Below are 15686 nucleotides of genomic sequence, written 5' to 3'. Positions count from 1 at the left end.
TAATGTGACAGATATATATACGGACGACGATGAGGAATCAAAATGCCCTAAAGCATGCATAAATCATGTATTTGTGTGTATTCGAATGGCCTAACGTCATCCTACGAAAGCATAAATCATGTATTTGTGTCTATTCGAATGGCCTGACGTCATCCTACGTCAAAAGAAATGTTTATATAACACATGTAACAATATTGTTTTTGGAAAATAAAAAAGAAGAAATACATTTGGCTGAAAGTCATCAACGTCACACATATATGTAAAAGAAATCGAAAAGATAAGGACACATAGTTTGAGCCAAAAAAAAAAAAAAACAGGACGCTGCAGAGTCAATATATAAATGTTTTATTGATATTGTTCGTGCATACTAAGAAGAAGATGCTGTCTTTGTTATAAAATAAAAACATATATATATATATATATATATATACTAGTACTAGCTTCTTTGTTTCATTCCATAATGAGCAAGAAACGAAAGTGGAGAAATAAAAGAGTCGATGCGAAGAGTGACGACGTCATTGTGTAATGCTGAAAACATTCATTGTATGCATAGAGACACATGTGTCCGGAAATGAGATAGAGACCTTATCCGCAGTTCCTGAAATAGACATTCTATAGCATAAAATTTGGGAATGACAAGGGTGATGATTTAATCAGTAGAAGGGGAAAGAAAGAAACTCAACTTATCTGACCCAAAAAAACATTTTATATCTAAACTGTTCACTAACTGGTTTTTTGGAGCTTTCTGGTTAAACGAGACAAAATTCTCTTCCTTTTGAACAATTCATACATATAAAAATATAGATATTTCTGATAAATGGTAAAAATCACAAAAATGTGTTTTTGGGTTTGTCTGAGAAATTTTTTTATTTTTTCTTTTTTTGTTGTCTTAATTTATATAAATAGTTGTTGTTCCCAACTTCAAAAACCAACGACGATGATGATATCTTCTCACATTCTTCTAATTCTACCTTTTCCTCCTCTTCTTGGTCAGACAAATCCAATCCATCATGTAAGATTCCTTTTGACTTTTGCAAGTTTTTCTTTTCTTTTTGCTGTCTAAATATATGGTTTGTTTGAGATTTAGGGGTGAAGATGATTTACTGGAGCTCGTATGGAAGAGTGGTCAAGTAGTTCAAAGAAGCCATACACAAAGACCCTCTTCTCCTCCTCCTCCTCGGCCATGTCCTCCTACCATTCTCCGTGGCAGTGGAAGCGGTGGTGGTGGTGGTGGAGAAGAAAATGTTTCTCTTCAGCTTCCGCAGCCTGAACCTCAGCCTTACATGCATCATCAGAATCTCTTCATTCAAGAAGATGAAATGGCGTCTTGGCTTTACCATTCTTACCACCAAGATTATTTCTGCTCCGAACTTTTATACCCTGGCGTCGCCTCCACTCACGCTACTCATCCACAAAGCTCTGTCTCGTTGGCACCATCACCCAGTGCTCCGTACATTCTGCCGCCGGAGAGACCCATCGGTCATAATTTGCCCGTGACAAGGGTGGAGAATCTTATGAACTTCTCGTGGCTAAGAAGGAACATATATACCAGCGGTAGAGTGGAAGTTGGACAATCGATCCCGGTGCAGGTTGGTTCGAGCGCAACCACGTCATCCTCGGTTACTCTCCCGCAAACTTTGGCCTCTCTGGCACAACCAGCACCTAGTGCTCAGTACATTCTGACGGAAAATAGACCCACCGGTCAAGTTTCTACGAACTTCTCAAGGCTAAGAGGGAACATGTTTACCGGCGGTCGAGTTGAAGCTGGACCATCCATGGAGGTGGGCTCGAGCGCGACCCCGTCGTCTTCTGCAATTGAATCATGTGTACTACCAGCGACGGAGGGCACGGGTAGTCGAGTGTCGCATACTTTTGCAGTTCCCGGTCTTGATCGAAACGGAAAGGCTGTGGCGATTGAGACGGCCAGAACACCAACGTCAGGAGTATGCAAGGCCGAAACAGAGCCGATTCAGGTACAACCAGCGACTGAGATGGGAATTGCCGAAGACAGGAAGCGAAAGGAGAGAGAGGAAACCGTTGCCGGATTTCAGGTGTGTCACAGCTCCGATAGGTTTAACCTGCGCGCCCATGTAAGACTTAACCTTTCCATGCATGTTTCGTGGCGTACAGGGAACTGAAGAAGCTCGTGTTTCAAAATCTAGGAAGAGGTCACGAGCTGCAGAAATGCATAACCTCGCCGAAAGGGTTCTTAGATTTTCCTTTATGGTTTCCAACAATGGACTCTCTGTTTCATCTCTCCATTGAAACTTGTTTTGTTTTTAACAGAAACGGAGAGAAAAGATCAACGAGAAGATGAACGCTCTGCAAGAACTCATTCCTGGCTCCAGAAAGGTGTCGTTCACAATTTTTTTTTTATATAACTTGTTGTTATGAAACGTAAGGTTGTTTCTGATTCAGATTTGTTCTGTCTATATACTCTGATCAGTCTGATAGAGCTTCAATGTTGGAGGATGTTATTCAGTTCGTGAAAAAACTACATAGCCAAATACAGGTATGCCCTCAACAACAACAGCAGAATGTGTGTTTGAACATGGACATAGCTTAGATGAATCTAGTTTTGTGGGGATGACTAGAGTTTTTGTTTTTGTGTCTACCTACCGACCTCTCAGCAGGTTTTGTTTTCTAAACAGTTTAGGTTTAATGTCCGCAGATTTGTCTTCTTGGAAGGGTTATAAAGTTTCATGGGAGATAATTGCAAATCTTATAAGTCTCTCTACTTGGTAATACTGGTTCTTGGATTAAATGAGATGACCTTATAACTGATTCCACATATCATGCCCTGTTCTTGAGGTCTTACTTTTCTGTTTTGCTTCACAACTTTACAGGATTATATATGTCTTCATGACATGACTGAGAATTTAATATCTGAATCGATGTTGTTATGCCAGATGATATCTAGGGGACAAGGTACCATGCCGCCTGTGACGAATGCAGGGAATATGCAACAGTTCATGCCTCAGATGGGCATGGGGATGATGGGTATGAATCGACCTCCATTTATACCTTCACCTATGCCGCCTCATATTGCGGATCCACCATATCCAGCACCGCACCACCCTTTTCCAAACATTCAGACCTCTGACCCATCCACAGTTCATTTACCAACACCGCAGCCGCAGTTTCCGGCATACATGAATCCTTATAGTCAGTTTCTTGGTCCCCACCAGATGCAACAACCTCCTCCTCCTCCATCGCAGGTAATTCTTTTCCCAGCATCCATTGTGCTATTCCTCTCTTCCATAGGAATGATGATGCTCACGAAAGTCTTTTTTAAAAAACTCTTTCGTATAGAGTCAAACAACATCACAGCTGAGTGTAAGCCAGGCAAGTACTAGCAAGGAACTTGAGGATCAGGACAACCAACCAACAGGTTAGTAAGAATCAGGGAACGAAGTATTTTCTTGCGAGATAAGTTAATGGTCAAGATACTGACATAGGCATCTTCTTTGTGTGGTTGCAGGTTGATGTTCTCCAAGGAAATCACAATTTTGAAGAAAACCAAAGTGGCTAACAAGTAGAAAGATGTTATGTCTGTCAGTCTGTGTAAGGTTAATGTAGGTCCCTTTATGTTAGAACGTAGAATCTATGGTGTCAATGTATACAGGTTGCAAGGTGGGCAAAGAGAAGAGAGATGTTTGTGCATTACACCCTAACCTTGAACTCCCTAGAAAAACTATCATGGCAATACATAGAAAAGGAGCAAAAGTAATAGCTGAAATGTTGAGACTATATGTTACAAGTGTAAAGTGCCATTTTGACTGGCTAACATCGCCTATGTCAAAAGAAATATTTATATATAGCATTGGGAAGTAGTAGCTGCGTCAAAACTCAAAAAAACATGTTCTGAAATATAACGCCAAAATGACTAAATATTTTATTGATATTGCAGAGAGGATGGTGTGAGAAGAAGTCTGTTTGTTTCCTAAGGTTGATACAAAAATCTCACTATTATTATATATATTTTTTTCTGATGTTTCTTGTTTACACGTACATGTGGGAGCTATGAGAGTGTGATCAATGGAGTTGTTGACGTCATTTGGGAATATACCAAAAGTCATAGCACGCACGAAGACACTCATTTCCAGGGAGAGAGAGAGATATGGAGTTTATCTAAGCACAAAATCAAATGGAATCAGACAATGGAGAAGAAAATATTCACGCAATGTGACCCACCACTATAAGGGTTTCTAACTCGCAAATCAACGAATCTGGGTCCTGGGTGTTTCCCTTGGAGCTTTGTGGGTAAACGACATATTTTTACCTATATCAGATACAGCATATGGCGAGTATTGTACTTAAATCATATCCAGCACGGCACTGCCCTTTTCCAACACACCAAAGCTTCTGACTCATCCAGAGTCCATTTACCAAGTCTGCCTGGTGTTTCCCCAGTGTTGAACCAGCCTCGATTTTGGACTTACATGAGTCCCTATAGCCAGTTTGTTTGGTCTCCACCAGTTGCAATAACCACCTCCTGATGCTCACAAGGTCCTTTTTAAAAGAGTTCTCATATAAGAGTCTAACAACATCACAGCAGAGTAGTAGCAAGGAACTTGAGGATAACCAACCATTTTCTTGCGAGATAAGTTAATGGTCAAGATTCTTCTGACAAATGCACCTCCATTGTGTTCAGGTTGTGTTGTAGAGCTAAAAAGGATCATTCTCCAAACAAATCATAAATGTGAATATAATAACCAGTGAGCAAGCATGTAGATGTTGTCTGTCTTTCTAAGGTTAAATTGAGTGCTTTTTTTAGTACTTTTCCCCTTATTTCTGTAAATGTCACTATCTGGGAATGTGGAATCTAGGGTGTCAATATATACATGTTGGAAGGTACGCCACAGAAGAGATGTTAGATACACCAAAACGGCGACGTCGTTTTTTATAGCCAATAAACATTTCACTTGAACTGTAACAAACACACTAAGCAAGAGTACTTGAGGAACTTATGTTCTGAAGGGACTTCGATCACTGCTTGTCATTTACTCTTGGAAATGTTTGATAGAATCTGAAAAGGAAAAAAAAAAACGAAGTGAGAAACTTGGCAGAGGCTATTTTGCTGGTCATTGATTATTGCAAATTCGTGAGAAGGCTTTTAAAGACTGTGTATGTACCTTGTCTGTGAATTCGCGGAATGCTTCTACCCTCATCGCTTCATCGAGTTCCTGATAGATGCACAAATAGTTTCGTCAAATCTTGTCACTGACATCAATAACGAACCAAACCTTGACACAAAATGAGATTTTACCTGTAACGGGTTGGAAGAACTATCAATATTGTAGATGAGTTTCTGAAGGGATTCATCCTTTAGAGCTTCTCGGATTTCACTAGAAGAAGCTGCAAAAAGTATTCAGATTTTGAAAATATATAGAAACGTTTGTTATCGAATAACTTGAGAAAATGTATTGAAACTCGCCAATTACTAATCTATATGAGAGTTATGTTGGGAAGAGCCATTACCAATAGCCTCAAGCTGTGCCTTCTCTAAAACAAACTTTTCTTCCTCTACATGTAACGGTCTTGCTACCGGAATCTCCTTGGCAGGAGATGCAGCTACAAAACAAAGGTTCAAACGTTTTATAGTCTAATGCTACTTTAGAGGTATTGAAACTCACTCATCCCATGAATCTAAATGCGACTAAAAAGTTAGGAAGAGCCATACCACTAGCCTTATGCTGTGTCTTTTCAACAATATCAGTAGTAGCTTCCCCAACATGTACCGGTCTTTCAACCGGGACTTCCTCCTTTGGTGGAGAAGCTGCTACAAAACCAGATCATGACTCAAGCAATGATTCACATTGAACAAGTTACCAAACAAAACAAAACAAACAACTAATGACTAAAATGCACTAACCTGGATTATCCTCTGTTGAAGAAGGCTTAGCACATGGAGTCTCTGCACCATTAGTCAGAGATTACTTAGTAAAACTGTTCAGCTAAAACTTTCATTGAAGCAAAACAGATACACAAACAAATTTTCTCTATTTGGGGTCCAATGAAATAAGTCATTCGAGATCGAAGCTTAAATAAGTAAAGTAGAGACACTCATTGAATTCGATTTTACAAAGTCGAACACTTTAAAGGTCCCAGTTAGTTAGATATTAACATCAATCAGGGAGCTAAAAGAAAACAAAAAGGACTCACCTTTATGTATCTTGAAACAAGCCAATGAACAGCTGGGAGATACAGCCACAGAACCCAAGTAAGAAACAATGATGAAAACCTAAATATAAACGACAGAGAGACGAAAGAAGAAGAAAGAGGAAGACTTACTAAGGAAGAATACAAGAAGGACACTTGTATCTGGATACAACTTTCTTGCAGATTTCGCATGTTTGAGCTGCTCGAGGACACATCTCTCTCAACGACGGACGCGATTCAGGGAAGAGCCAGAGAAACCTCGATCAAGAAGGCAATGTGGGGTTTTGTTTCTTTGACAGAGGAAACGAAATAAAAAGCCCAATGGATTTTTATCTCCTTGAGAGAGAGAAAAAGCCCAATGGGCCTAACAGCATCGAGTTTTATAAGTCGCGGAGGACTTTTCTGACTTGCTTTGTTTTTTGCAGTATTCAGAGTCAGAAGCGCCGGAGAGGAAGATGAAGCTGAAGCAATTAGAAGGCTTGTTGGGTGATCTTGAACAGTTCTCTAATCCTAAAGTATGTTAAAATATTTGTTCTTTCTTTCTATTGAATTATAAAAATTGAGCCTTTTTTTTTTGTTGTTGTTGCTTTGCTGATTTCGTCGAACAAACTTTGTTTTGATGATTTTGTGTGGCAGGTGGAATTGGAGCAATACCCAACTGGTCCTCACATTGCTTCTCGTATGCTTTTCACTGTAAATTCTTCCTTCCTCTGCTCAAAAGTTTATTGCTTTTGTTGTTTACATACACCTTTTGGGCAATGAGGTTAATTTCATGCTTTCTGTGGAATGGAATGGGACTTTCGTAGTTATCTCACTGTGCGTTTTGCTTGACTCTTATGTTTTTATTGGATGGTGTCATAAAAGGCTAGTAATGATTGAAATGTAATGTCTTTAGTTGCTATTGCTTAGTTCCTGTTCTTCAAGAAGCCTGAAGTGTGTGTGTGAGTGTGTGTTGAATCTGTATCCTTGTTTAGGCAGAGAATTCATATGGAGACATAACTGATAAGGTCGTTGCGGATTTTGGATGTGGCTGTGGTACTTTAAGTGTTGCTGCTGCTCTTCTAGATGCAGCGTGAGTTATTATTCATCTTTTCTCTTATCAATGCATCTAATATTCATCCTCTGTGGCGATTTATCTTTTTTTTTGGTGCTTAATAAAAACAGGTCTGTGATTGGATTCGATATCGATCCTCAATCTCTTGAAACAGCAACACTAAACGCAGAGGAACTTGAGGTTTTTTTGTTTTTGAAGTTCTTCTTTATGTAAATGAGTCTTCCTTTTTGGTTGTAGCAATACGGTTTCTATAAATTTGTTAGTATTGCAGGTGGAGATAGATTTCGTTCAGTGTGACATTACAAAGTTAGAGTTAAAAGGTGCAATCTCCTTTCGTTCTATACTTTTTAGTCAAGGAAAAGAAGAATCCACTGGTGACATTTTTGTATCTCCATGAATTGTTTTAGGCCAGATTGTGGATACTGTAGTAATGAACCCTCCATTTGGTACACGAAAGAAAGGAGCTGACATGGAGTTTCTCTCTGCAGCGATGAAGGTACCAGAAACAGCAAAGAAACTCTCATATTTACTGTTTTCTGAATTTCATCGATTATAATTTGTTATGCAGGTCGCCTCACAGGCAGTTTATTCCTTGCATAAGACATCTACCAGAGAAGTAAGCAAGGCCTTCCTTCTTTCTTATATAGTAACTACTTACTATTCACGCTTAATACATTTCTTGCTACTAACAGCCTTTTACATTCTCGCAGCACATTAAAAGGGCGGCTTTGCGTGATTTCAATGCGAAAAGTGCTCAAGTTCTGTGAGAGGTTGGGCTTAAAAGATTTGAAAGCATCGTATTAAATTCTGATGTGAATGTGTCTGATCATTCTGACTTATTCATGTTGTTCTCTTTGCAGCTGCGGTATGACTTGCCAAAACTCTACAAGTTCCACAAGCGAAAAGAAGTTGATATTGCTGTTGATCTCTGGCGTTTTGAACCTAAACAGAAGTAGACCGTCACGATCATGTAATGTTTTTAGCTTTGTGTTAAGAATGATAATACGTGGAAGGATTTATGATACGAACTCCAGTTTTATTGAATCAACCTCATCTTCATGAACAAAAGTACAGCTTTCCAATGAATAAAGGTGGCGGTTTATCCACGAAAGTACAGCTTTCCATTGTATATACAAAACGAAGGGTACTTCTCAAATCATACTAAAGCAGTTGAGCATGATACAAATTGTTTCATACAATCCTAAGCAGTGAATTTAGTGAGATCAGATACAAAAAGCTTCTATACAACAGGATATTCCAAAGATGATTGTACTTTCACAAGTCTGTTAGTTTGAGTTGAACTTGGGTTACACTGTCTTAATCCTCTTGACCATAAATTATATAATATGCTTTAGTTGATGAAGAAAAAGTCAATGGAAGTTCTTGAATACAGTGTTGGTCATTTGAACTAAGTTGAAATTGAAAACTACATATCAATAATTGAAAGTTTGAAATTATATCAAGATGCATTGTAATAGTATTACAAGATTAAGTCGTTTTTTAATTATTTATTTTGTTGATGTATCTATTTCTCCAAACCCAACATAACAATGAGTAGAGAAAGAAAGAAAAAAACACCAAAGGAATATATGTTCTAGTACACACAGTATCAATCTTTTTGATTTGAACAAACTAAAAAGTCGAATAACTCGAACTTAATTTAAAACCAAAATGTCCCTCCTAGTAGAACATTATACAAGAAAGTCAGAATAAGAAATGACGTGTTCGTAAACTTTGTATTAACATAATACTACATTCTATTAAATCAATTAGCAGGATATCAAATAATAGCAGAAACAGCATGGATGCCAATTGAATTGAAAAATAAATAAATAAATCAGCCAATGGATCAAATCTGTACTATCTCAAAGATTGTTAAAAAGTAATCATTCAGAAAGGAAAGAAGAAAGAGTTGGAAAGGTATTAGAGTATTATTTAATTTTGTGGAGGAAGCTTCGTCGAACACAAAACTCCTTAGTTTAATCGCTTAGAACTAATAAAGATTCAGCATCAACGATTCTCAATGATTTAATTATATCTTCTCTCACGTGGGACGAACATTTCGTAACCTTATCGACTACTACATACTCATTTATATCTTACATAAACAAATTTAACAGAATCTCTTACTTTGGCAATTACTATATATACCTTAAGGGCTAACTCATCATATTAATAAGTCATATCAACATAGTCATGAACAATTTCTTTATGCATGATTCATTAATGCAAATTCTACTGGAATTAGAAATGGATAGTCCTCTAAGTGGTTCAGTAAGTATGTATATATACATTACACACAGTCACACACAAACACAATCATCATATCATCCAAAGGAAGAAACTTAATACTTTTTCAATGCGACCACACAATTAAAAATAACCAACATTAAATGTGGGTAAACAATGCCATTCAAGAAGAACAATATCAGAAAACAATACATTAAAAATTGAAGACTTATATAATAAGGATTCTATATATATATGATATGAGTCCAATAATTTAAGCATAACCTTAAAAATAAACCAACATGTCCATAAGCCCATATCCAAGGATAGATCACGCAAGACAACTAGCTAGGGATGTAGGTTTTAGCTGCAAGATTCCATTTTAGTTTATTTTCATATATGCTTTGGAAGAAAGTGAATGAAGACCTAATCCAATTTGCAATAACCTAATAACCATATTTAGTTATTAGGAGATTTCGGAGATGACGACGTCCATAAATTTGCTTATTGTTGTTATACAACTTCGAAATATTTGCATTTTTTTATGTAGCTACGTAAACAAACGTACTTATATCACTACAACTACTACTAATACGAATTTAAAATTTGTGAAAATATAAATAACACGAATGTTGTGCACACTTAACTCCATATTATAAAATGATGATTGATGAACGAACCAATAATTTTGAGATTTTTGTTTAAGATTGCGCTCTTTATGTAGTATAAAAATGTATCATTCCTGTTTGAAAACATGATTCATTTACCGGTGTGGCCACCAATTATCAATCTTAACATAAGATATAGCTTGCTTAATAGTTTATGGTCAACTTTATCATTCTAAAATAGAGCAAGATCGAAAGAAAAGCAATGCAATTGTATGCAAATGCAACTAAACAATAGTATATATAATTAACCAGATGATCTTTTTTTTTTTTTTTGAAACACATAATTAACCAGATGATCATGTAGACAAATCATATCATTGTATATGGCAGTATAATATATAATCTAAAGTGAGTTTGGTAGACAACTAGATAGAGATGACCTTGGAAACTGCGATATCAGCTTCCTGAATCTCTGAAGCCCTTGCATGTGGAGAGATGCTCTTTCTTTTTTGTCAAACACTTCGCCTTTTTATTTCCATTATCTTTTCTCCTAATTAAGCTTATTTTAAAATTCAAAACCTTTTTTACCTTCACAAGTTAAATAATTAAGTACGCTTTAATGTATAATAGTCGTTAGAACTTTAGATGTGAACACATGACTCTTATTATATTGTATACGGTGCTTGATCTAGCGCCATAAGTCAACAAAATTTGAATTTGTTATATAGTCTCAAATTATATAGTATCGACGTCTGCATTACATTCTGCAAAATCGTAACGAAGACCAGGATAAAAACAATTGCCAGATAAATACATCACATGTGTAAGGAAATCTTCAGAATACTTTATTTATATAATTTGATATAGTTGTTGAAATTTGAACAGCCAGTTGGTTTTTTGGTACATTATTATTAGTCTCCTTTATTATTAGTTTATGTGAACAGCATGTGTGTTTATGTGACCAGGATTTCCTTTATTATTAGTCTCCATAACTGAAGCCAATTTTATTTGGATATATACCTTATTAGATATCTATAATTAAACAGTTAATATGATATGATCACTATATGTTACTTTAGTATTAAGCCCATGCGTCCATGATCTACACGTCTCTTGCTCGAGTACAGAGAATAATTCTTTTAAAACGACCGCTGCAGGGAAGACTGAAGAAAAAAGCTTTTCTTTAATTTGTAAGAATTAACACAAATAAGATTGATAATATCACCTCCTTTAGAATATATTTAAAAACAGAAAAATTCACCCACTCATTTATATTTTACGTATGTTACGTTTTTTTGGTTTTTGGAATGTATCATTTTCTTTAGTTTTCATTGATATGCGTAAGTAATATTAATTGTTCATGGTAGTTAGGGTTAGATCTTTATAATTCTCCATTGTTTATTCCAATTATCGCATCTATACGTATATAAAAAGTTGGTCTCTTTTATCTTGATATACTTTGTAATACCATCAAGTTTATCTAATATTCCTCAAAAAAGCTAAAATACGATCACATCAGTATATATTTTATCATTCAAATTATGTCTAATATTCAAAACGAAATATTGCATACTTAAGGATTAATTATGATATATAATGAAACTTTATGTTTGATTGGTTGTCAAGGTAAGTAAGAGGATCAATAAGATTTGATTTGGCCTCATATTTTATTTAAAAAAAAGTATCTAATTTATAATATGACAACATTTAAAGAAATATATATACAGAAACAGATATAGACAGTAGTGTAATGTATAAGTGTAGCAGGAGGATGCATGTGCAGAAAATCTACGGTAGATATTATAGAATGGATTTAAAACTAATTTGTTGGTGTTATATATGCTGCGATTATATAATTTTAGTGATTTATATCAGTGTTGTTGTCACATTACGTTATCATATGAGTCTACGTATGATTATGACATCTGAATTAAAAAAAAATGTGGTAGTAAACGGTATAAAAGAAGTTTTAAATAATTATAAATATTGATATCAATGTTTTAATGTCCGAAACATTTGCTTTAGTTATAGCGAACTTGATAGTCTTGTAGACCATTCAAAAGTAGTTATCACTGCGAAATAGAACGAATGTGATCTACACGCCCGGCCGACTGGGGATATCCAAAACGTGCTACTAGTAAGGAGAGAACTCGCGAGCTCTATGTTCGCAAGAAGAGGCCGAAGCCGGATTATTTTCTCGATAATTTTTAGCATGTAAAAATACAACTACTGTGCCATTCAAAATCAAAGCCTATATCTATTGATTAAACAGATCACTAAAATATTAATCAAATTTAAAGTGGCGTCATTACTAAGAAAGAATATTAATTCGTTAGCATCTGACCTACAAGTGGCACACACCTGTTAGTTCCTTGTCTTTTTAAAAATGTGACCCTTTACTAATTAAACTAAACTACTTATTTATCGAGTTTATATATATATATATATATATATATTAAGGCTAGGTAGGGGTGTAAATTGGGCCTTAGGCCCGCGGGCATGGCCCGTTAGGTATCATAGCGGGTCGGGCATGGGCCCTTAATTTCATGCCCAAAAATTGGCGGGTCTCGCGGGCATAGCCCGTTTGGTTTGCGGGTCAAATGGATTTTGTCCGCTCACGCCCGCGGTCATGCGGGTGGTCCGCGAAATTGCCAACATCGCAGAGTTCGCCTTTGAGAGAGGAGGAAATTCAAGGAGAACAGAGGAGATTCTTTTGCTTACTGAAGCAATTCTTTTGCTGCTGCTGAAGCAATTCTTTTGTTGGCCTTTGAGACACCGATTGGCAATCGATTTTGCTAGCCTTTGAGACACCGATTTTGCTGCTTACTGAAGCAATTCTTTTGCTGCTGCTGAAGCAATTCTTTTGCTAGCCTTTGAAACACCGACCGATTGCTGCTGCGAATCAAAGGTGATTTTTTTTTCTTTTACAAGTTTGGTAATTAGATTTGAGCTCTACTCAAATTTTTGTCTAAATTTATTATCTATGGCTCGCTCTCATAAGTCACTTGCAGGGTATCTTCGATGTATGGATGTGGAAGCTTGCATTGTTTTGGCCACTGTTCTTGACATCATTGTGAGAGGTATCGTAACTACACCATTCTCTCTCCCCAGTCTCCACTCACCAACCAAAACCTCTCTGCTCCGTATTGTTTTGACACCAGCGGTGATGTTCTTGAGAAGAAGAGATGCCCGCGGGCATGCCCGTTAGTCCGCAAAGAAATGCGGAGCGGGCATGGGCATTGATATTTCGCCCGCCGCCCGTGGCGGACATGCCCGCAGTGGATCACTGAAAATACAGGACCGTCACGGTCGGCCCGTTCGGGCGCGGGCATGCCCGTTTGACACCCCTAAGGCTAGGAGAGATGTTCGGGGGGATCACATGATTCACGACATAAATATATTGTAATTAATAATTAGTATTTTGGGCTAATAATATAGGATAACCATAGCTAATAGAAATAATCAATGTTTATAGTTTGTCTCTATACTACAGCTAAAACTCGTCGGCTCGTATTTATAAAGGAGCTATACCAGAACTGAAGACAACTCAATTTGCTGATATAAATTTATTTACACTCAGAGGCTAGTTATTAGATAATGGTATACACTCAATATCTACTCGATCAGTGTCTTTAAAAAGTATAAAAGATAACTCAATTCGCTGATATAAATTTATTTATTTTTTGGTTGATATGAACTGTTAGAGAAAACTGATTAGAGAAAACTGTTAAACCATTTTTTTGATTTTTTTTTTTTGCATCTGTACGAAACAAATGGAGTGAAAAATCATTTTTGGTGTGCCACTATTCCAAATCCGAGGAAGGCATGCACCGAGTGCTATGTCACAGACTTTATAACCAATTAATTATGATATATAAATAAAACACGTTTAAAGAACATTTTATTTGTTGGCATGGTGACAACTATTTTTTTTTTAATTAAACCATTGAACTCCCTTTTGAGAAAGGCACATGACATACAAAACAATAATAATTTCTATTTTTTTATAGAAATAAACTATTTTTCGTTACAAAAACATAGTTTCGACACATATCATATAAATCAAAAAGAAATTGTTGTAAAATATGACCTTATTTAATGTAATTTATTAGATGACACAACTTAAATTCAAAAGAGAAAATTTAACTTTAAATTAAAATAGAAGAGATTTTTTTTTAATAACACTTTTCGTGAAACGGAAATAAATGACAAATGTAAAATTATGGAAAATAGAATTGAGATTCTTTTATTTTTCAGTGTATATAATTTTGTGTATAACATAATACTGTGTCTTATTTAAAATTTAACTAAATCTTCACATTTTAATAATTTCTTAGGTTTTGGTGTGTACTAATTAAAGCTGGACATTCTTTTAGTAGAGTACGTAACTTAATGCACTATAGTTTTTATATGATAAAAGGTGTTAAAAACAAAAGAAAACTAATGTATGATGTAATTTTTGTGATTGAAATAATTTTTTTTTGTAATATTATATATATCTATATATAAATATTTGGGTTCAAAATTAGGCATTGTTCTATAAGAGAAAATTCCACGGATCGGATTTTGATCAGATTATAATTTTGGTATGTATAGTTTACATTCAAATTATTACTAGAAATGTTTACAATACTATTGTTTTCTTACAAAATGACCATTAAATTATGATCATAAACTCGAAAAGAAAAAAAGGAAATAAACTATCTTTATGGTTATATCTTAAAATTATGAAACACAAAAAAGCTTATGAAGTTATTACAAAAAATAAAAGATAAGTAAGTGTTGCAACTATAAATTAAGGTTGGTGATGTACACACGTGTACAATAAAGATACTACGAAAAGCATCAGTTTTTTTTTATAAAAAAAAAGTATTGAAACTGTAATTTGAATATGGCTTTGACTCAAACTATAATATATATGCACAAATTAAATTACATTGAAGTCATTTTTAACGTTATATTATATAGTTCGATTGCTTTCCTTTTCTGCTTTTCTTGGTGTCTTTCTCGACAGTACATACCCTAAAAAGTAAAATACGAATCTCAAAGCTATATATAATTTATATCTAATTGCTGCCCCGAAAAATCTTTTATAAATACCAGGTTTATTGTTATATATGGACACGCAATAATGTTAAACCAAGTGTTGAGAAAGCTTATGATGCGGCATAGGAAAAAAATGGAAACACGGTGTCTAATTAGATTATAATACGTTTCTGATTAAAAACGTAATACTATGATGTAAGTTTACAAAATGATCAATAAAATAAGAATAAACATATGTGTTAAACTGTTAATTTATAATTATCCTACGTTGAGCGTAAAGAGTAAAAGAATATACTAGTAAGTTAGTGACCCGTCGGCTATTCGTTTATGAAGAACATTATTGTATTATGCTCCGATCTATATGTATATTAAAATGTAATTGTATGTATATTAAAATGTAATTGTAGTCTTTTGCGTTGGAAGTCATCCAAAACCGAGGAAAAAATGAAAAAATATTATAAAATCACGATTAAAATATTGGACAATCATTGTAATTAATAAATGTATTTTTTTTTTGTCAGAATTAATTGTGAATCAAAATAAGGGCATAAAATCTATGTAATGTATGTATGTGTGTATGTGTGTGT

At 35.3% G+C, this 15686-nt stretch overlaps 3 protein-coding genes across 4 annotated transcripts; 2 read left to right on the top strand and 1 right to left on the bottom strand.

Moving 5' to 3' along the window:
• Nucleotides 1068-3486, top strand: LOC104720081 (transcription factor bHLH119-like). The gene is made up of 7 exons (XM_010438053.2): nt 1068-2051; nt 2131-2205; nt 2287-2352; nt 2447-2512; nt 2910-3218; nt 3313-3391; nt 3482-3486. Exons 1-7 carry the CDS (start codon nt 1068-1070, stop codon nt 3484-3486), a joined length of 1584 nt encoding a protein of 527 aa, XP_010436355.2.
• Nucleotides 4725-6440, bottom strand: LOC104717313 (zinc finger HIT domain-containing protein 3). Of its 2 annotated transcripts, none has more exons than XM_010434858.2 (8): nt 6295-6440; nt 6166-6197; nt 5876-5917; nt 5684-5782; nt 5482-5574; nt 5270-5358; nt 5136-5186; nt 4725-5029 (listed from the first exon to the last, which is right to left on the bottom strand). In XM_010434858.2, exons 1-8 carry the CDS (start codon nt 6375-6377, stop codon nt 5000-5002), a joined length of 519 nt encoding a protein of 172 aa, XP_010433160.1. In that variant the 5' UTR covers nt 6378-6440; the 3' UTR covers nt 4725-4999. The 2 variants fall into 2 exon arrangements, with proteins under 2 accessions (XP_010433160.1, XP_010433161.1); XM_010434859.2 differs by having other exon boundaries at nt 5684-5779.
• LOC104717312 (methyltransferase-like protein 5) lies at nt 6580-8332 on the top strand. Its single transcript, XM_019230868.1, has 9 exons — nt 6580-6677; nt 6799-6855; nt 7137-7234; nt 7327-7396; nt 7488-7536; nt 7624-7712; nt 7785-7832; nt 7927-7986; nt 8077-8332. The coding sequence occupies exons 1-8, from the start codon at nt 6618-6620 to the stop codon at nt 7981-7983; spliced, it is 528 nt and encodes a 175-aa protein (XP_019086413.1). The 5' UTR covers nt 6580-6617; the 3' UTR covers nt 7984-7986; nt 8077-8332.

This window comes from Camelina sativa, chromosome 10 (assembly GCF_000633955.1).
Source record: "Camelina sativa cultivar DH55 chromosome 10, Cs, whole genome shotgun sequence".
NCBI classification, from domain to species: Eukaryota; Viridiplantae; Streptophyta; class Magnoliopsida; order Brassicales; family Brassicaceae; genus Camelina; species Camelina sativa.
The sequence above is the reverse complement of the archived record's forward strand: the minus strand, read 5'-3'. Positions and strand labels throughout refer to the sequence as shown.